General features: G+C 39.8%; 2 protein-coding genes across 9 annotated transcripts in view; one reads left to right on the top strand and one right to left on the bottom strand.

Moving 5' to 3' along the window:
* LOC104939516 (B-cell receptor CD22) overlaps positions 1-21,052 on the top strand; it is a 509,789-nt gene that overhangs the window by 98,544 nt on the left and 390,193 nt on the right. The gene's annotated exons all lie outside the window — the stretch shown is intronic.
* Positions 6,299-21,052, bottom strand: part of lcor (ligand dependent nuclear receptor corepressor) — an 83,729-nt gene continuing 68,975 nt past the window's right edge. Inside the window, exon 7 of the mRNA XM_010744705.3 lies at positions 6,299-16,046. Within this exon, the coding sequence (XP_010743007.2) occupies positions 14,897-16,046 (1,150 nt within the window). The 3' untranslated portion in view covers positions 6,299-14,896. The remainder of the gene's footprint in view (positions 16,047-21,052) is intronic.

Raw genomic sequence — 21,052 nt, 5'->3', positions numbered from 1 at the left:
GAAAGAGTGGTGCTTACCACATTTGAACTTGCAATGTTTGGTTGCTGGATAATTGTCGAAGCATTTGACAGCGTAGTAATGATGCTGCTTCAGTTATTCTAATTTCTGACTGACGACTGCAGACATCCCTGTGGAACTGTGTGAATAATATCTTGAGTGGCCCTTCATATAATAACACCAGTGAGTCATAAATATATAAACAAATAAACACAAATGAGACTGACATCTTATTTTCACAACAAAATTTATTAGAAGAATAGTGGTTTTGAAAAGAAGGTTCTAGCATCCAGTGAATACTACCTTACACAACATTACAGCTGAAATGTGTGGCAAAAATGGCAATTTTCTTTTTTACCAAATTGAATATAACATAACCAGTAAAATATTTTACACATGCACAAAGACAGATCTAATCAGCGTCGCCTGACGTTCAATGCAAAATGAATAATAAAAAAAAAGACGCTAGGAAATCAAATCATCATCTTTCATCTTTTTGTCAAAAAAAAATCACAGACATTATGAAACAATTTATTATTCATCAGCCTAATCAGAAAATCAAAATTTGCATTCAAAACAGGGAGAGAGAAAGAGAAAATAAAGTAGTGCAGTCAATCAAACTAAAACCAATTATTGTGATCCTTGTTAAGTGCTCATTTACATGGACATCGATAATATAAGCCTAGAAGAATAAAAGTCCAACTCACAAGGTACAAAATAAGAACAAAAACAAAACAAAAAAAATATATTGTACATAAATAAAACTACAATATGAGAAAAATATTTTTTAAATTATACAATTTTTTGTCAAACTGTAAACAGTAGATATTGAAAAAATGAGGTCCATTGGGGTATTTGGAGAACCTGTGTTTAAGTGTGTAGGCGTATTTATGTGTGTGTATGTGTGTGTGTGTGTTTATTTATGTATTTGTTAGTGGTACAGTCCAGGTGGGACCAAATTGTGAAAAGGGGGCTTGGGCATCCTGAGCGTCAGCACAGCGCCCCCTAGGGCCCGCTGGACTGAAGGAATGAGGTATATATCGTCAAACCCAAAAACAAAATTTCAGCGGAAAAGAGGAAAAAGCCCAGCAGGCCCTGCAGCGGGGCATCCAGCCACCCGTTAAGAACCAAGGTGAGATCATGAAACATTAAAAACCTCAGCAGGACAGAAATCAATACCGAAGAGAAGAAGAGGTTTGTTGTTCTACCCAAACTAGAGTCCAAACCCCTGGACAACACTTCCTGTGTCTACCCAAATAGCACAAGCCGTTTCCAACCCAGTCAGAGCTATCTCTATCACAACAAAATCAATTTACTACCAAAACCAACATTGGGAATGTGGAAAGTAATCCTAAGAGTTCTTACAACATGAAATACAACTTGTTTTTAAGAGTCTTGATTGTTGTAAGAGATACAAAATTTAGGCAAAATTCAAAATACACTCCTGTCCTTCCAGACCAGGCCAATAAATAACTGCTTTTTTTAAATTTATGTCGTTCTTCGTGAAAAACAGACGTCTAGAGGAGACTTTGAAAATCCATGTCATTGGCCAAGCTGTTGCTCCAGCAAGAAAAAACACTAAGCAACATATAGCAGAGGTTTCAACTTATCATAGCAGAGAAGAGTGGCTGTCTAAAAGGTCGAAGAACAAATGAGAACTATTTAACCGAAAACTGCAAAACTGACTTTTCTGTTTTTTTGCCTTGTTCCTTCACAGCTCTACAGTTCTGTAGGTTCCACCATTTTCCTGCTTTCACTTGCAGTGAGAGAGGCTTACTTACGTTTTCCCTGAAGCTTAAGAAGAACTGAAAGCAGATCTGTTCCTCCGTTGTGTGTTAACTCCATTGGCAGCAAAGAGAAAAAACTTGGTCAAGTTAGCACTTAAACCAGATGGATACCTGAACGTGGCGTACTGTAACTGCAGCATTCTCTGGTTTTAAAACCAACATACTGCATGAAGGATTGTGGAGGCTTAACACACTATTTAAAAGCCAAACCACTGTTTTGTGCACTTGTATGAAATGTTTGTTTTTAAGAGGTTAGCTCGGTTTAAGTCATCGTTACGTTGGTGCTTTGAAGCCACACAATACCAGACGGCTGTGTCGATGCTCAGCACAGAGTAAAAGCCATGGCACCTGACGCAAGTCAAAGAGAGAACAGAGTGCAAACAAAGACTCAGCAGTCCTGAACTGAGAAGAAGATTGATATTCATAAGATACTAAAAAGCCAAAGAGACAGCTAAAGGAAAAGAAGAAGAGAATCCCATGAGTGGAACACAAAAACACAACTCTGAGGGCAAGAGAAACTGCTTCTGACCATTCAAGATTTTGGCGGTAATTTTTGTCTTCTTAGGAACAAGATATTGAAAATAAACTATAGTTAAGGTTGATCACTGCTAGGCCTCGGTGTAGATTAAGTACCTGAATAAGAGTTAGAGCAGTGTTGGGTCCCTGAGGGTGTCTGGGTAATGTAAATTTGGGTCTGTGAGGCGCCCAGAGAGAGGCATCTTTTCCTACAGACAACCAGGATACGTTCAGAGATGTTATTCTTCAAACTTGTACACTGTTCCATTGAGTTACTATAAGAGCACAGGTAGATTAATGTTCCTTTAAAAACAGCTCTGAGGCAAAAATATGGTTGAAGAACAATTGAGAAAAATCATAAAGAGTAAGCTTTCACATTATTCTTACACAGCCACACAGATTCAAACTCATACACACTTTTTTGTTACTTTACACAAGGAAAAAAAATGATTGCAAAAGAGCATTAGCCAAAAACCACTACGAAAGCTGTTGCGGTGACAAACAAACGTTTTAGGTGCTCCTTCTTCTCGGGAAAGGGATTTTTTTCATTAGGGGCAATATTTCATATTCAAAACATCAGAGTCTGTCCTGCGGACAACATCCAACAGAAGCGCTTTTGGATTAACCAGCCTCTTCAAACAAAAAGACTGATACAGGGGTATGTACACCAGCATGCAAAAATATTGAGAGGGTCAACGTTCACGAAACCGTCTGTCGCTCCCAGCAAAGCTTAAGGGAGATGCGTTTTCTAACAACTTCACTGTCTGTTGGGCTCTGCAGAGAACCTGAACAGGATCATCAACCCCCCACCCTCCCCCTTCCTTCATTTAAAACAGTCTTTACTTTTCTAGACATAAAAACACACAAACCGTTCCTCCTCAGTGCCTTCAATATACAGTTCCACCTCACCTGTGAAAAAGACAGGCGAGGGTTGATGGGTAAAGCAGTTCTATGTACAACTGTCCTGAAGACACCCCAACCCCCACAACCCTTTATCCCACCCAAGTGACTCTCACGCCCAAGTCATCTCCATAAATATAGTCTTTACAGTGTCTGCTTCAGAAAAAAACCCTCCCGCCTGCCCTCCCCCACCCCCCAGTTTTCACATAATCAGGCTCAAAAAGACTACAACTACACTAGATCCTAGTTCCACTACTTCTTCTGTTAACAAAAATCTCAAATCGTCCTGCCCGTTTGCCCTATGCTACATCATGGGGAAATAACAAGCCAGAACAGAGTAAGAAAACGAACACCAAAAAGCAACAGAGTGGGAGATTTTACCTAACATACTGCACTGGACTTCTGTATTGTTTCCCTGAATCATTAATGGAAAAGGCTCATCCTCTTCCTTTTCAAGATAAAAGTATATGACATTAGAGATTTGTATATACATATGCATTTGTGTTTGTGTGTGTGTGGGGCTTGTATAGGTATATCTATGTGCACATATAGAGCATTTCTTATTCTTAAATATGTATAGTTAAATTAGAGGTTAGTTGTGTTTGCGTTTTTTTACATTCAGTTTTTAACAACGATAAAGAGTAGATAAGTAGATAAACAGGGATGCAAAAGGAACAACATGGGGATGTGTGGTTTCAAGTTTTCCACGTGTTGGCCTTTATTCTTTCAGCAAACCCACTTTTAAAATCAAAAGACGGGAGGATTTTTATTTTGATGAAATCCCATCTTTTGCAGGGAGTCATAATAGATACCTTTCTCTACAGTATCTTCTGTGGATCTTTCAGAGCTTTTGCAATTAAATTGTTTTGAAAACCTCCTTTCCATCTTTAACTGAGGAACACAAGATGGGCTGCGAAAGGTTTAAGACCAAGAATGTTCACAAATCAAAAGACAGAACACGTATGAGGATGCAAAACCAAAGTGGTATAAAAAGCTATGGAACCTCCACTGGGCGCTACACACTGCATGGCAAAAAGAAGCAAGAGTGGAAAACAAAGACACAGATGAAAGTGCCCAGGAGATGAGTCTTGATGGGACAGGATCTTACAATATGTGGAGGTTGTCAAGGTTACATGGATTTCTTTTCTGAGGTATTCTGTGTTGTAAGTTTTTTTTTTTTCTTCTACTTTACATTTTTGCACACCAAGAAACAGCAAGATGGAAAACATTATCAAAGATTGAAAGAAAGGACAAACACTCAGTGTTACTTTCCCGAATGCAGATTCTGTCAAAGTGCTTGTTTTTGTGTTTTTTTTCTTTTACAAGCAGCTTTCCTTAATTTTGACAGTCGGGAAGGCAACAGCGCAAGTCTTGTAAGTTAGATCTCCAGAGGACCAACGAGGTGGATCGTTAAGTAAGCTCCGCATGAGCCTCCCCTGCTAAGAATTATTCATATTTACAATCCTTGCTGTTTTATAAAGCACTGAAAAAGTATTTGGCTGAAAATAATGTACAGAATCAGTATTTAAAAAAAAAAAAAAAAGGCTTTTCGAAGACCCTTTTAAGTTATGATGTTCTGGCTTTCATGAGTCAACTTCAGCCAGATGAGTTTGAGGTGTTCCACAAAAGAGTTTCTGAATAGTTTCTGTTATGGCAGTGGGAATCATCTGCATGACATTTAATCTTCTGTACTGCCAAACTTCCTGGCTGAGCACTGAACTCCGATATCCGCTCACCAAGTGCCAGTCTGTCTGACCTGACTATCGATCGTGCTCATGAGCCAGTGTTTCTCCTCAGCTCGACTATAAATACACTGGCTGGTGTGGTTATCTGCATGTAGTGTAGACTTCACAACTGATAGGTAACAGAGAAGGTACATGGTCGTCAAAGACACCAAAGTACAAATGCAGAAGACGTCATAACTTGAAAGAGCAAAAAGAAGCTACAAGAGAATCACAGCAATGCACTGGCAATTTAAACAAAACACAACCCCGCTCATTAGCTGATTTTTTTTCTTGTTTTTTTTTTTGTTTTTTTTCTCTTCTCATTTTTAAACACAAAAACTGAAAATCAAGCCTGAGCCTGTTACCCTGAAACATCAAAACAAAAGATCAGAGACATCATACAACATTAACGGCTAAACCTTTAAAATATTGACTCTCTTTTGTGGAAAGAGTTCATGAAATTTTCACCAAGGCTGAAATATTAACTGCCTGCCAAACATACTGTATGTATGTATGTAGTATATTAGTGTTTTTTTTCTAGAAACAGTTCTCAATATTGCAGAGGATAGTGACCCTTGTTGCTAAAAGAACCTCAAGCTCTGTCTTAAAAAATCTAAATCTGCAAGTTCTTCATCGGAGGAGAGTGTGGCAAAGCCTCTGTGAAAAGATAAAAAAAAAAGAAAAAGGTAGAGGGAAGACCATGTTCAGAGGCCTGTGGATTGCGGATACAATCCCAAGAGGCGGCAGTGAGGTTTATGAAAAGGCCTGATGAGAGGTGAAAAACCTGGGGCTGTCTTGGACCACCACATATCTCCTGGGATAAACAAGGGTCTGTCAGCCCCACGGTGCTCACGCTCCAGTGACCAAGGATGCTGAAAGGATGACAAATAGTTAGGGGGAGAAGGGGAACGGAGGGGGTTTATGACTTTTCATCAAAGAAAGTGACAACAAAATCATACAACGTTTACAGGGGTGTGGAAGGGGATGTGTGGCCCTGCCGACCACCCATGGCGGTGCAGCAACATCACGGTGCATTTCCAGAAACTGCACACTGTTGAGTGACAGGACAATCAAGATCTGACACATTTCTGAGATGAAAAATAAGAACAGAAGATCGCAATGTTCAGCAAATATCAGAGCATATGGGGTGTCGTTTAGCTGAGTTGGTAGAGCATCCGCCCCGTGTACAAAGGCTCAGTCCTTGCCGCGGCGGCCCAGTGTTCAAATCCGACCTGTAGCTCTTTCCCCCATGTCATTCCCCATCTCTCTCTCCTCACATTTCCTGTCACTCTTCAAGCTGTCTATCAAATAAAAAGCTCAAAAAGGCCAAAAAAAAAAAATCTTAAAAAAAAAAAAAAATATCAGAGCATATTATGTCTTTGGGGACTGCCAGTGGAAGACCTGACAAAGCTTACTTTGCTGTATTTATCTTTTATCAAAACCCTTCCGAAATAGTCAACCTGACCTGACCTGAAGTTCATAAGGCCCATTAATGCTATGAAATTCTCGAAGTCGTACTTCACAGGCAAAACAGACTTTAGTTTTCAAATCAACTTTGTGCAATTTCCTGACTCCTGAAGCAGTCGGCGCCTTAAAAGATCCCCACAGGCAAGTCCGTGTGACAGACCGAGGTAGCAGAAACAGCAGAGAGCATCTCAGAGATGCTTTCACATGGATACAAATGAGAGTAAGACAAAGAGTCTTATAAAAAAATGTGATGGAAGTGTCACACAGAAAAGGGGACATGGGAAGAGGATAACAGACAATCTATGGTAAATATTTGTTTGCCAGTGTTGGACAAAGATTTAGTAGAATCGTGTCTTCTGTTAAGAGCATTTCTTTAGAAAATGTACTAGGAAAAGTCAGATGAATCAATATTAGAAGTAGCATCTACACATTACAGCATATTTTTGCAACAAGATGTCATCAATTTTGTTAAATTCTCTCCAAACTCAAGATTTCCATGCTCCTGTGCGAATGCAGGAGATGAACCAGTGTTAGCAGAGTTGGATTTGAGTTCAGAGCAACAGAGACCAGCTGGTCCATGTAGGTGGCTCTAAAGGGCCAGACACACCTCCACATGGGAACAATGCTGCAAGATTGTCATGGCAACACACAAGGGCGCCTTATGAAGTGCACTCTATCACAGAGCATTTCGTCCAGATTCCCTTCACACCACCATGGCTTTTATTTTCTAATTTTCCTTTTCAAACCTACACATTAGGTCTGATATTTTGTCCCTAATAATCCCCTTTCCTCTCTAAGTGGAGTTTCAGATCAGCGGTAGCACCTGTTAGATGGAGATGCAGTGTGTTGAAGTAACGTTAGTTTGTGACGGGAATTTCAGCATCGTTCCATTAAAAGCCTGTTGTTTAACTGTGCTGTGGGGGTGGGGATAGCGACCTTCAGCGGCCTTTATTCTTTTCTACTTCACTTAGATTTCAAGTGAAGATAGACACACTCCCATCCACCTCCTCAGACCGCCGTGTCTATCCGACAGTCCGTCTGTCTGCAATCTGTAAGGAGGCTTTCTGACGAGGCGGAGGGGTGAGACGCACCGCGGGCTTGTTGGAGGCGAGAACAGCAAGTGTGAGAAAATGTCTGCCTGTGAATCTTACACAGTGCAACATAATCACAAGGAGGGGGACTGGGAATTTAAGCCAACAAATTTGACCTGAATCTCACATGACATTTTGCTTCGACAGAAGAATGTCGTTCTTGAGGCAGCTGCTCTGTGATTTCACTGGGGTGGTTAGATTACACGTGATTAAGAAACCAACCCTTGACGATTAGATTTTAGATTGTGATTAGAGTCTTCAAAAGGCACTCCTGATTCAACTGATTGAAAAACAACAAATAAATTATGAATTATTCCTGGCAGCGCAATCAGATTAAATGTAATGAAATGAATTTGGAAATCAACAGCTTCGAATAATGTCAAAGGAACCAGGCAAACCAGGCTTCAGTTAACAATTAAAGAGTGCAGTTTGAAAACACATCCAGCCAATATTCAAAATGTCACTAAAAATGTGTTGATTTTCTTATTTTCAAAGCACACGAATTTCTAAAAAAAATGAGTCACCAAAGGGTGAATTCATTGTCCTAATCTAATTTTCAGACAGTTTTGATTATCATGTAACTCTGTGCTCTCACCTCATCTGAGTTGCAATATAAAATAATTGCTCAAACCACTACCTTTGAACACAAAGACTTTTACACAAACAATTATCATTTTTCCTCCAAAACATCAAGCCCCTGCCAAATTTCTTGTTTAGTGAATTACGACGGAAGGGAGCGAAGGTGTCTGTTGTGTTGATTGCTGCACATCAGCATCGTTCTAGAGGTGTGTCTGGCCTTTAAGATCTGTACTCAGCTCTGCTTTCAAAGCCAGACTGCCACTGAACGACAGCTTGTCACATCTCCACAAATGCTCTGACATTTACAACACTTGGAATTGCACTCCACACCAGAAGAGATGCACATTTTAACAGATCTGTTGGCGTCACTTTGACAAATGTCTGGGGAAAAATGCCAGTACGGTGAAGCCTAAAGCACACAAGGAGAATTGTAACTGTCAGTCCATGTGCTGATTACTGTTTTTTAAAAATGCACTCAAAAGGTAAAGATAGTAAGATAAATCTTGTTGCAAAGAGAGAGACTGTCTTCTTGGATATGTAGCAAAGACAAAGATCCATGCAAAAATATGCAGCGGTTTCTATGAACGGGATTTAACCTGACCCAAAATATATAACCACCGATGATGTTCTTTGCATTCCTGCAGCTATTTTTATTTTAGCTTTGTGTATTTAACTGGAGAATCCAATCTCTAATGCCCCAGCAAACTTGATGACCAGTATGTTATGCAGCCTCAAGAAAAAACCTGGGAGGAACATTCTTTTTTTCTTAACTGGAAAATATTTTTCTCCTGTGTTTGATCACAGGTTGGAATGTGAAATCTCACAATAAAGAAAATGTATCTTTTAACAGACTTTCTAAATATGGATTTAAGAAAGTACTGTTAAAAAGACATGGCTGCCTTTAACAGTAATCTGTAAACAGTGACAGAAATAGACAAGGCAGATTGAAGGAAAAGAGGAGCTTACAAAACATAGTACGACAAACAAAGATAGCTGCTGGAATGAACAGAACATCACAGATAGAACAACTTAAGGGAGGATTTGTTCCTTTAACCAAAAGATTTGTAGGTTGATTAAAAAAAAAAAGAAAAGAAGAAAAGCAGTCTTTGTTGTAAGCAAGAAACAAAACAAAGTGATTTTCACAGAGGCAGTGCCTGCAGTGTCCCAGCGTGCCAGATCAAAATCAGCCAGCAGGGCTGATGTTCTGCAGGCTGTGGACAAAACACACCCACCTGCTTCTAAAAGAGAAACGACTCCCAGCTTTATAATTATACATATAACCCGCCCACACAAAGTGTGGCTACCTGATGAGGAGGGAGCGTGTATGTTGCTGTAGGTGCGCCATATGTGTGTGTGCGTTCTGCTCTTCCACGGCTGCATGTGCTAGAGAGAATACAGCATTGTATTCACAGAAACCTGGCTTCTGGCTTTTAAACAATTTGTCTTTTTTTTATAAGAAAACAAAGAAAGGAAAATAATATGTTTTCAGAATAACAACAGTATGAACGACGACAACAAGAAACGACAATTTTTCAAAAACTGCTTCTGTTGGTTACATCTAAAAATCTGGAAACGAGCCGTACTAAAAATCCTGATTCTTCTTCTTTGTGTGTATGTGTTTCTAATGTACAATCAGCTGCTTTGACATGGTCGGACCTGAGGTATAAATGACAACCAGATATGCAGCGTGACTCAAAAAGAAACAGAAGAAACCTCTCAGCAGAGAGGAGCATGGCAATCATATACATTATGGGTATTTCTTTCCTGGTAGCCCGCATCATCACACACCATCCTGAAACAAAATGGCACGTCATGTGGCGTCTACTAAGTGAGGTTACAGTAGTTGCTGTTCAACATATTTTTCTTCTTTTTTTTTTATCACTTTTTTTGACAGTCTTTCACTCAGAAGAAAAAAAAAACAAATCAAATAAAAAACAACATGAAAAGCAAAAGAGAAACTGATTGGCTTACCTGAAGATGCAAAAACAGTAAAATAAATACATATATTCATAAGTGTACAGCTTTTTCAGCATATAAAGGTATTTTCCTGTGTGTGGGTTTTTTTTTGGAATGCAGTGTAAAAGATTTTGGACAGGATATTTTTCTTTTACAAGACAGCAGATAAAGGAAGGTTAACTTGTCCACCTGTCCCCCAATCTCCCCTCTGGGTCTCTGATTTCTCGGGGTGTGAGAAATAAAAAAAATGCAAAAAAAACAAACAAAACAAAAACCAAACAATTCCCCTGTCAAGTTTCAACCTGGAGTTACATTACACCTAAAAACACAATAAACTCCAAAAGAAAGAAGGAAAAAAAAACAGTGAACAAAAACACCTTGTTCTTTCTCAGACCAGGGTGGGACCAACCTGACTTATAGCCTCCAGGGTGAAACCAGACGACTGAATCCCAAAATGTTTTGACTTTAAGAGGAAGCAATGAGAGGTTTGCAGCCCTCCCATGCCAACCCCATCCAGTGCTAACAACAGGAATATTTGTGTAATCCCTGTGGGTCTTTCTTTTGCTCAATCTGATGCTCATTATATGCTTCTATAAGGTTTTGTTGTTGTGAAAAAAATACCTGAAAAGAGGTAGGGTGGCAAATATTAGTCAGTCAGACACTTGAAGCGTCTCCCTCCTCCCTTCACAAGAGGGAGGCGAAACAAAGAAAAAACGAACAGATAATAAAAGAAAAGAAACAGCGGCGGATACTATATTTCCCAGAGTATCGGCTATCCCTTCGCCAGGCAAGGTAAGGTATACATAAAAGTACGAGGCACGGAAAGGAGTCATTATTCTGAGATTGAGGTATAGCACTTGGTCTCTGCTGACCAAGTCGACGTATATTTTATATACTGTGTATATATAAGTCTATAAATTACATCTAGTACAGGTAGTTAAGTCTGTGCCATTTTCCGACTGACAAATATTGCTGCCCATCCCATTGGCTCGATCCTGAGACATTTACAGTACTGAAGGCTACTGTCGCAAGCCCGCGTCAGAAAACGACTGCGTTTCCAATGCAAGCAGCGTAAAGTGAAACTAAAAGCAAACAAATAAAAACAACAGTCTGTTAAAAATGAACTGACAGTGCCATCTTTTTTTTTTTTTCTTTTTTGCAGATCACTGTTCTGGTTTTGTGAGTTTGAGATATTCAGTTCACTACATTCATTATGTGAGTATCTGTTAATATATATGTATATAAATAGATATATACTGTTCTCTATAGTATATAATATAGTATGAGGTTTGTTTAAAAACAGCAGTGAGACTCAGTTTCAAGAAGGAGGACTTTTTTGGACAGGGGGAGCCGTTAACCACATGACTACAAACAATCAAAAAAATCCCAGAAAAAAAAAAAATGAAATGAAATGAAATAAATATACCATAAATGGCATGCACCTCAGTAGATAAGATCAGGCTGAAAATGGGACTGAATTTTTTTTAATTATTTGTGTTTTTACAAAGTAATGGCAAATATATAGTGAAAGCCAAAGGTACAGAAGAGGTTAAGAATTTGTTTAAAGATAAAAAATGTTTGTAAAGGATTTAGAGGTTTAGAGATAGTTTGGCCCTTGAGGAATCGCCCCTCTCAGGGGAATTCAGTCTAAGTGCTGTTGGAGTTTATCCATGCAAACCTGTGCATTAAGTGCCAATTACACTATTTCTACACATATATTTTCTTTTCTTATCAGCACAAATACATGCTTAACATGCATTACATGAAACAGGCTAAGAGGCAGAGTGTCGCAACTTTGTTTTGTTCTGTTTTTAAGGGGAGGGGGCACATTATAAGCCGTATTATGTCATACTGTATTCACAGCTAGCTCAATGAGCAGCTACCATGCCTTTTCTTTTTAAGAGGCGTGTTTATAAGAAGTGCTTTACAATCAACACTGGGGCATTGATCCTGTTTTAACTATCAGATCAGTGCATTGTCCTTCGCTGGGTCCAACTCAACGCGCACAACAACCTTTTAGACACTTCAAATGCTCAGCATTGTCAAAGTGTTGGACGCATTTCATGCAACAATAACCCCCAGAAATACTGTTGTTCCTGGGTTCTTTTCGAGAGCTTTTTCCCCATTTGCCATGCAAGCCTGCCAATCAAGCCAAGGGAACTACAAAGCTTAAGGTGGATAACCAATAACCACAGAAAAAATTAAGATTGTATGCAACAGGTAGTTAATTCTGATTCTAATTAGATTGTGATTAGTCCATAACTATGTATGACTTTGAGCATCTTTGGCTCAGGATTAATTGTATTGAAATGCTGTAATATATTCAGTTGGCTCGACCCCAAAATCAGCCAAAAAAGTGGTGCATGCCATTTTTAAGAGAATAATCAAAGGAAAAAAAAAAAACAAATCAAATAAATAAAATGTACAATACATTTCAAAAAGGAGTGAATCATCATCATTTCATCTGAACAGAGAGGTACAATTCTCGTGTTAAAGATCTCACAGACTGGGTGAGCACCAGGCAGTGTTAGGAGCGAAGAGCAACATTTACCACAGAGCAAAATAAACATGACAAACAAAAAGCTTTTGTCATCTCCTTCAATCTTTTCCTGATGGAAAATACCAAAAGAGCATTTTTTTCTTCTTTCCACCTGTGTCCTCTGAGGGATATTCTTTTCCCGCCTGGTAAAACGTGATGATAGTTTTTCTATCCCTGGTGCTTCAGCAATGAGCGGAGAGGAAACGACGAGACGACACTACACAAAACTCAACTTGTTCAAGCTGTTGACCTTTTTTTTTTCTTGTTTTCTTTTTTTTTTTTTATCGTGGAGGTAATTGAGAGGGGAAAAAAGAGTAGTTTGGGTCCAAGCTGCAGCTTTCTGAAAGTCTTCACACACTAAAGCTTTTTTCTTCCATTGCTCTGCCCTCCTCATCGTTCCTTGCTCCATATCCCCCAGAGAAGAGCTACACTACATGCATAACCCCAAACAGCTTTCTTTCTCTCTTGTTTTTTTTTTCTTATTTCTGAAAAGTGCTATTTTAGAAGTTTAGCGCCATGAGTTCGATCCCCAAACCCAACGTCAGTGTTTTCTGTTCTTTATCATGATTCATTAGCAGGTCTATCTGCTATTGCCCTGCCATATTTACTCACATCCTGCAGACAAAGCATTAGTGAGAGGCATGTCTTGTCCTCCTGTCTGTCTAATATAGGTCCAACAGGAAGTGGCCATATTTGAAACCCACATCATCTGTCTCAGTTACCCTGAGTTAAAAATGAGGAGAAAAGAATCATCCAGAATCACGGATTGGCTTTTACATCATCAGTCATAATAATTTATAATATATTAAATCTGCCTTTTCCTCGCCTCAATTAACTACCCCTCCCCAATGCATATTGCCCACCCACCATCCCAAAATGAACACCCCTTTATAAATGCACATTGTTGTAATAAACTGCTTTTAAACTGTCTTTAAAGTTTGAGGGAGAAGAATTTCTTTTAAAACTTCAACTAAGTTGCTTCTGCTTAGTTTCATTAGAAAAGGAAAAAAAATATCAGCCATGTGTTCTTGTTGTTGTTGTAAGCGAAGACTAGCTAAAACTCATTTGTTAAGGCTAGCTAAAGCCTTGTATAAGAGCTAGATAATCAACTGGATAGCAGCAGTTTCACATTCTGATCCTAAAAGGCCTTCATCCAATAAAGATCTCCATGAGGGGATGAGCTCACTTCGGTCACCATTTGGAGGACAACCTGAAGGCAGTTCTAGCATTCCAGGATCAGCAGTGAGACACTGATGGAGGTCCATGAGGTAGCATCCCGCCTTAAAATGGCTGATCCATAATCAGATTACCCCACAACTTGTCCCTTGGCAAAAAAGAGAGTTTTAGAGCTTTCTGGGTTCTGATTATAGATCAGTCTACACAGGCGATGTGCACCTCTGACCCATTGCGAGGTTGCGACTGGGCTTCAGAGACAGACCATAATAAGTGCATGATGCAAGGGCAACAATGCCGAGGTAACCTGGTCTGTAAGCGCCAGACCCAAAGTGTAGTGCAAAAGAAAGCAAAACAAATCAAACAAAAAGATAAAGATAGAGGAAAAGATGTCGATTATAGAAGTCAGTAGTGTCCACGAAACTCACAAACATGCATCCCTGAATGACTTTTTGTGTGTCTTTTCTCATTCAAAAAGGACGGGTCAATGTTGCTTTCGTCCGCACAGAGATTAGCAGAATATCTTAAGGAGGAAAGGAAAGGTTTGCAGTTAAAGCGTCATGGCTACCTGGCAATAAGAGAAAGGGGTTTTGATTCAGAACCCCGGTGAGGAATATCAATGGTATGATTAAACCTTACAGTTGGCTTCAAATATAACAGACAGTTCACTTACCAATTTTTCAGCTACTGTAGTACTCCATGAGAGAGGGGAGCAGTAAAGGGACTAATTTGTCAGTTTTTTAAGGAGTTAATTTTCAACCTTCCCCTCATTTTTTCCCCAAATTGGAATGGTCCAAAGTCCAAACTGCATTTATAAGCAGCAAAGGTTCAGTATACTGAGTTCAAAAAAGAGGGGGTTTTTGGGCTGAGGATTATCAGCATGCTTATGGAAATTTCATTAATTGTCAGTTAACTAATGTCTTTAGCTGCATTTGTTAAGCCCCTGGATATAAAAGCTAAACAAATGCTTATACAGCATCACTCATGCGATGCTTGTTAAAAACCATCCGATTAGTTGTTTATCTCCAGTTTGTTTTAAGAATCCGCCTCATATTATCCCTGCGTTTGTGCTCACCCAGATACTGCAAAGTAAATTGGCACAAATAAAGCCCCATCCGTTTTCAAATTACTTTAGTCATTTGACTGAGGTTTACATGTGTAAGTTGTTTAGTCGATTGGTTTGAAATTGTCATCAATCTCTTCCTTTACATTGTCCTTGAGCTCAGCAGCTGCCAGCGGCTGGCCGTCGTCTCGTGGGTTTGCGGTGGGCGTGTTCTCTGACTCAGCAGGAAAATCCTGGCCTCCTGCCTCCATCTTCATCATCACCTTGAGCTTCTTCTTTGGGGGGTTCTTCAGGGTTCCCAAGCGCTCCTTGACCTTGTACTCCAAGGTGCTGTGCGGGATCCCGTACATGTTCTGAGCCTTGGATACACTCATCTTCCCGCTCATCACTACTGCTATGGCCTCCTCCAGGATCTCACTGTTGTACTGGCGATAACGGCCCCTCTTCTTCCTTGGCTGCTTGGAGTTTGGGTCCCCTTCCACATCTGAGGTGGAATATGCTGGCCCAGAACTGGAGTGGTCCAAGTCGGAGCTCCAGTATTCAGCTGCCCCATCCAGCAGGCTTCCAAGGCTTCCTCCACGACGGTTCTGCTTGGGCAGGATGGCTCTCAGCTTCCGGCTCAGGGTGTTCTCCCCATGACCACCACCCCCAACCCCCATGGCACCATAGCCGTACAGCTCAGAGGCATGGGAGTCCCAGGAGAGATCCATGCCCCGAACTTGGGGGATCTTTAGGTCAACAGGAGGTGAGTGGCCCTGGTCTCGCTTGCCCTCATTGTGGTGGTGTTGGGCTTTGGAGATCTGATTGTGGTGGTGATGGTGGAGGGAACTCTTGAAGGAGAAGGCTCCGTGGTGGTTGTGGTGGTGATTCTCCAGGAATGTAGGCAGGTCTTTGAGGTCGCTGAGAGCCCCGCTCAGAGCTCCACTGGCCTGCTTTAGTTTCAGCAGGCTATCAAGATGGGCCTTGCTTCCCCAGAAAGAGGAAGAGCCCTTCTGGCCAAGCAAGGAATGGGACTGCCCATGATTGAGCAAGCCAGCTGACTCTAGATTAGCCAATGAAAGAGCAGCAGGCTGGCTGAGGAGATGGTGCTTCTGGCTGAGGAGCTCTTCCTTTATACGGAGCGAGCGAGCCAATGGAGGCTTAAAGGAGTTGGAGTTGACATAATTCTCCCTCAGTCCGTCCTGCAAGCTTTTCTGCAGCAGGCCATCCTCCTCATCCACCTCTGGCAGGTTCTGTTCCACTTTGAGGGAACGTCTGAATGGAGAAAACAAAGAAGTACATTTAAGAACTGTCAGAGATCTCGTTATTAAACAAAACATAAGACCAGGTTGGGTTTGATGCATACTGCATTTTTACAGTGTAATGTTGCTCCAAATTAAATTATTAATCATTTGACTCTTACTCTTACATTTTAACATCTTTCACATTGGGGGGAAATGTTACAAAATTATTATTTAGGCGGCATTCAGACTTGACCAGTCGCTGTGGCTAATCTGCTGCTGGGGCTGTGTCGGTTTGTGCTGAACGTAACCGCTATCAGAAAAAAAACGTTTTATTTTGTTGATTAACCCTCTTTATCAAGGCTATTAACCATCATCATAACATCATGCTGCGTTTTTCCAGTCAGATCCAGCTCAACTTCTCCACTGCAGGGCACTGCGTTTTTTGGTGGACACCCCTGCAGTCCGCACCGCTGCAGGCAAAATGCACTACCTCCACTCAAATGAATGAAAAAACCTGCATTTTCACAGCAGTGTCAGATCCTGTCTGAATGCGGCTTTATAGTTTCTGTTCAACTAAAACATGAACATAACAAAACACAAATAAATTACATCTGACAAACTCAAACCATTAGATAAACCATAGATATCACTGTCAACAGATTTCATTTTCTACACAGTCCTGCTTTGTAAAACAACAACAAACATTAATCAACATTTCTGTAAATGTGTCACTGTTTGTCAGCTGCCTAATTTTCAACTGCAGTGTCTCTTACACATCAGTTTTCTGCAAGCAGAACATTAGTGGGCTTACTATTTGACAGAACAGTTGCAAACAAGTTGTTTTTCTCAGCCCTCCATTATAGTCAATTAGTTGTCAGTTACTTTGTAATTACATTCAAACTGAGGCAGCACAAGGGTCAATCATTTATATTACCAACATATCATATCATCATATGAATCATTTATATTTTAATCTCATAATTAAATCTCAACAAATACTGTGTATGTAACTTAAACTAATTAAAAACAATTCAAAAGGGAAAAAAAAAAACATGACATATTTGCACAACTCTCATTTTGGAAAGGCAATATTGTCTTCACTCTTGTTAATACAAACAAGTTAGAATAGGGGGACAGACACAGTAGTATGAATGCATTTTATTAATATATTATTATATTATATTAACTGTTTATATCTAGATATTATATTACTATATATATTAGTATGCAAGTATGTAAGCAATCATAGTTTTATCCCACTTAAATTATGTTTTTTTAGACTATTCGTTACATTATTATTGTGAAATACTGGATAGTTATACTTTTTAGGGGCCTTATATCAATAAAATAAAACAATAGAAGAAGGCACCGTCACTTCTTGATTGAACCGTGAACATCTGACAACATACACAACCTTTGACAAGGAGTGTAGACATCGCTTTGCTTTAAAGGCTCACATGCCAAAACCTGTGCTAACCTGTCAATATGTTCTTTTTTTTTTAAATGATTGTTTACGTTTCCATCCTCCATCTTGGATGAATAAAGTTGTATTGAACTGCAATTATAACATGCAATAGGTCTTGCGAAGAATCACTGGTCTGCAAGCATCTCACATTTCAATATCTCAAATTTCTGTCTCTGCTGCTGAAACATATGCTTACATGCAAAGTGCCCTCACTTTAGATTCTGCAGCCAATGCTCCTATAGCTAAGTAACTATAGCAACAGTGGAAAGGCCCTTAAAAAAGCTCCCTTAGGTTCATAATAACAGAAAATAGCTTGTCAAGTCAGCGGATTGCACAGTGGAGAAGAAACTTGAGGGAAATACTGTGTCTTCCTATTGGAGACATATACTGGTGAGCTACAGTGCAACTGACTGCGATGTCGGGAGTCCACAGCAGGAGCTTTAAGACAGATTATCACAGTGGGCGGTCTTGGACACGTTGAAACAATACAGGGTTAACGAGAGGCTTTGGAGTCTACACTCTAATAGAGCGTTCTGTTACAGTACGCATGCAGTCATCAGGGAGGCTGAGCCAGACAGTAATGGTGGATCTGAGGATTCAATGTGAGCAATCATTTGTGAAAATAAAAAGAGCAAAGAAATCCACAGTGACAGCATCTTGGTGTATGATCTGTCTTCTCTTAATAACATGTGCATTCTGAGACGCACATTGTTTTAAAAATGATGGTTGTTTTATCCTGCAGCCATTATTTAATTTAGTTTAATTTGTTGTATTTTTAAACATTTCATTTTAATTTCATTCAGCCCTCAGTTAACTTAATGAATGACCTATTCTTGTTATTTATATTTATATATATTTAAATATATCATGATCAACTGAACTGCAATAATGATTTTAATTAAAATCCAATATCGGATTTAAACTATAAAATGATGTACAACTTAAAAAAGAAAATGGTGTTTTTTGTTTTTTTTTCCACAAATGTGGTCAGAAAATAATTAAAGGCTAGTAACCTGTTATACACACACAAACCTGGTGTGTGCTTTTGGGATTAGCTGACTGCCAAAGATGAATTGGTGTCAGTGGGGGTGGCTTCCTCCTGTAGTTAATATTACATGACCTGATCATTAGAGACTCTCGGTAAGGCTTGGGGCCTTAGGGCCCTTGGGCCTTTGGGGCCTTAGGGCCCCTCAGGCGGAAGTCAGAGTCCTGTCCTCAGGGGATTCATGTGCTGTTTCTAATTTTGCTCTTAGTTCTATTGTGAAAGTACTTCACCATGCCACAATTTACCTGCTGGGCCCTCTGCAAACAAGCTTTCTTTTTTTACTCTCAGCAAGATATTACAGATTTATTTATTATTGACGTGTCTGTGTATAAGAAATCACCATTTCCCCAATCCTATTAATTGGAGACTTAATTTTCCTGAGAAACTGAAAATGTAATCAGTTATGGCGACTTCACTCTGCTTGACTTGCTGAAAATGAATACTCACACTAGTGAACTATAAACTCGTAAAATGCCACAAATTTGAAGAAATCCTTTCTCACACTGCTTACAAAACCTCCTTAATTGATACAGAATATATTTAGTGTCTTTACAGCGTAGAATTATCCTTCACTGTGTCATTTTCCTGTTTCCTAGACTGTCTTTAATACTTGATTTGATAGAGGTAATAGAGAGGAGCAGGAAAGGCAGGGGAAAGGGCTGCATGGCGCTGACATGGGGTGGACTCGGCAGAAAATGTCTCACCAGGTTTACTCGAACTCGGGTTATTGTGTCATACTTCTGGCCATCATTTCTATGAGTTATGATAACACTGTACTCACTGAAGTAACTGCCGAGATCTGGGAATGTGGCCAGATCCCAACAATCAGGTCCAAGGTAGCAACAAACAGGCGATCAAACCGTTTGCAAACAAGCAGTATAGCCGGAGTATCTAAGAGACACTGCACACATGCTGGACACAGGTTTTTTCATGCCCACATCCTCCACCACTGCAGTCTCACCGCAATCGGGGATTTGGGGCTGCCCTGTGTATCGAACCTCTACTAATCCATCTTTGACCTACAGATCAAAAGTATTCCTGGAAATAGCAACTGCGATTAGCGTTGATTGTTTATTCCCTCTAGATGCAAGAATATGAGTATGATGGTTACTGATTCAAACATGACTTCAAGGCAGAATACATGTTCATCAATAAATGATTGTGTTGCAATGCAACGAGAGAAGTCATCAAAGTCTCTGTCAAGTGTTTGACACATACTGCCATTGAACTCTCACTGGGGAGGGTTGGGGCAAATGTGGAGGAGTCTATATTATAAATACCTGTGCACAAGTATGTACAGCCCTACCATTAAATTGATGGTAGCTCATATATTGATCAACTCAGTGAAATCATCAAGTAAGAGATAAAAGGTGGGAGGTGTTGTTGCTCAAGGACAAGGAAGTATGCGCCCCCAAAATGTAGAGAGACCGAGCGAGTGCATGACCCTTTCCTGATCTGCAGTGCTTTGTTTTGCTGCTCACAAAGTCAATTAGGCCTCTGGAAATGTGGCTTTTATATGATGTCAGAGTTGAGTGTGTTATTAAGTATCCACAACATTTTATGTAAATAAATGTTAATAACTGTTATAAAAAAACTTAATACAAAAACAGCAAATTTTGCTGTTCAGACAGTTTTTCAAGACTGTGGAGGTGTCTTCCCTCATGATTACCAGCTACTCAGCTGCCAGTTTTCCTTTCTATGTATGGTATCTTAAAAGAGTCAACAAACAGTCATCATTGTGGTTTAACTCACGCCTTGTGGTGCTTCTACACACCAGTGGATTCACGATTTAACTCTTGTTTACTTCATGCATCTTTTATGAGAATGTTCAAAGATCTTACCGGTGCTTTTTAATGCTTTCTCCCATTCACCACATTTGACTTGAAGTGTTTTACAAGCTGCACTGTGGTTAAGCTGAAATTTGCTGTCTGCTGCTGGTGCTGTGATGCATTTATGTGCTGTAACAGACTTCAAAACTTTGTGTAAAAGAAACTTTTATGTACGCCTCGGGGTATCCTAAATCAGAGCTATTCATTTAATTTTAATTTTAAAAGAATCTACTGTACATACTTGATACATAAAATATATCGACTGAGACATTTCATTGTTCACTATGCACCAGGTAATTTTTAGCGTAAGGTAATAGCTCATCGGTACTGTCTACTGCCACAACGTAGTTACCACCTTCATTGGTCTCCTTCATAGCTTCTCTCTACTTGCAACTCTTTTTACAGGTGCATATGGAATGTAAGCAGCTTAACCAAAGAGTCTTCTCACTTTGTTTAAATCAGTAGGATGTAGGATGGAAATGCTAAGAATATCCAGTATCTCACAAAAAAGAAAAACACAAGTTAAAATCTACTTGTGGTCGTTGGTCTACTCGTGAAATCAATCTTTGCTGGTTAAAAAGGAGAAACTTGACTGTGGTTTGGCATCCATATACTGAGTGTCACCACACATCATCACCTCAGGCCAAATCTCCACACAGCATTTGGTCCTAGACTGACAAGTGCTTTTGCGGGAAGTG

Source organism: Larimichthys crocea, chromosome X (assembly GCF_000972845.2).
Source record: "Larimichthys crocea isolate SSNF chromosome X, L_crocea_2.0, whole genome shotgun sequence".
NCBI lineage: Eukaryota > Metazoa > Chordata > Actinopteri > Sciaenidae > Larimichthys > Larimichthys crocea.
The sequence above is the reverse complement of the archived record's forward strand: the minus strand, read 5'-3'. Positions and strand labels throughout refer to the sequence as shown.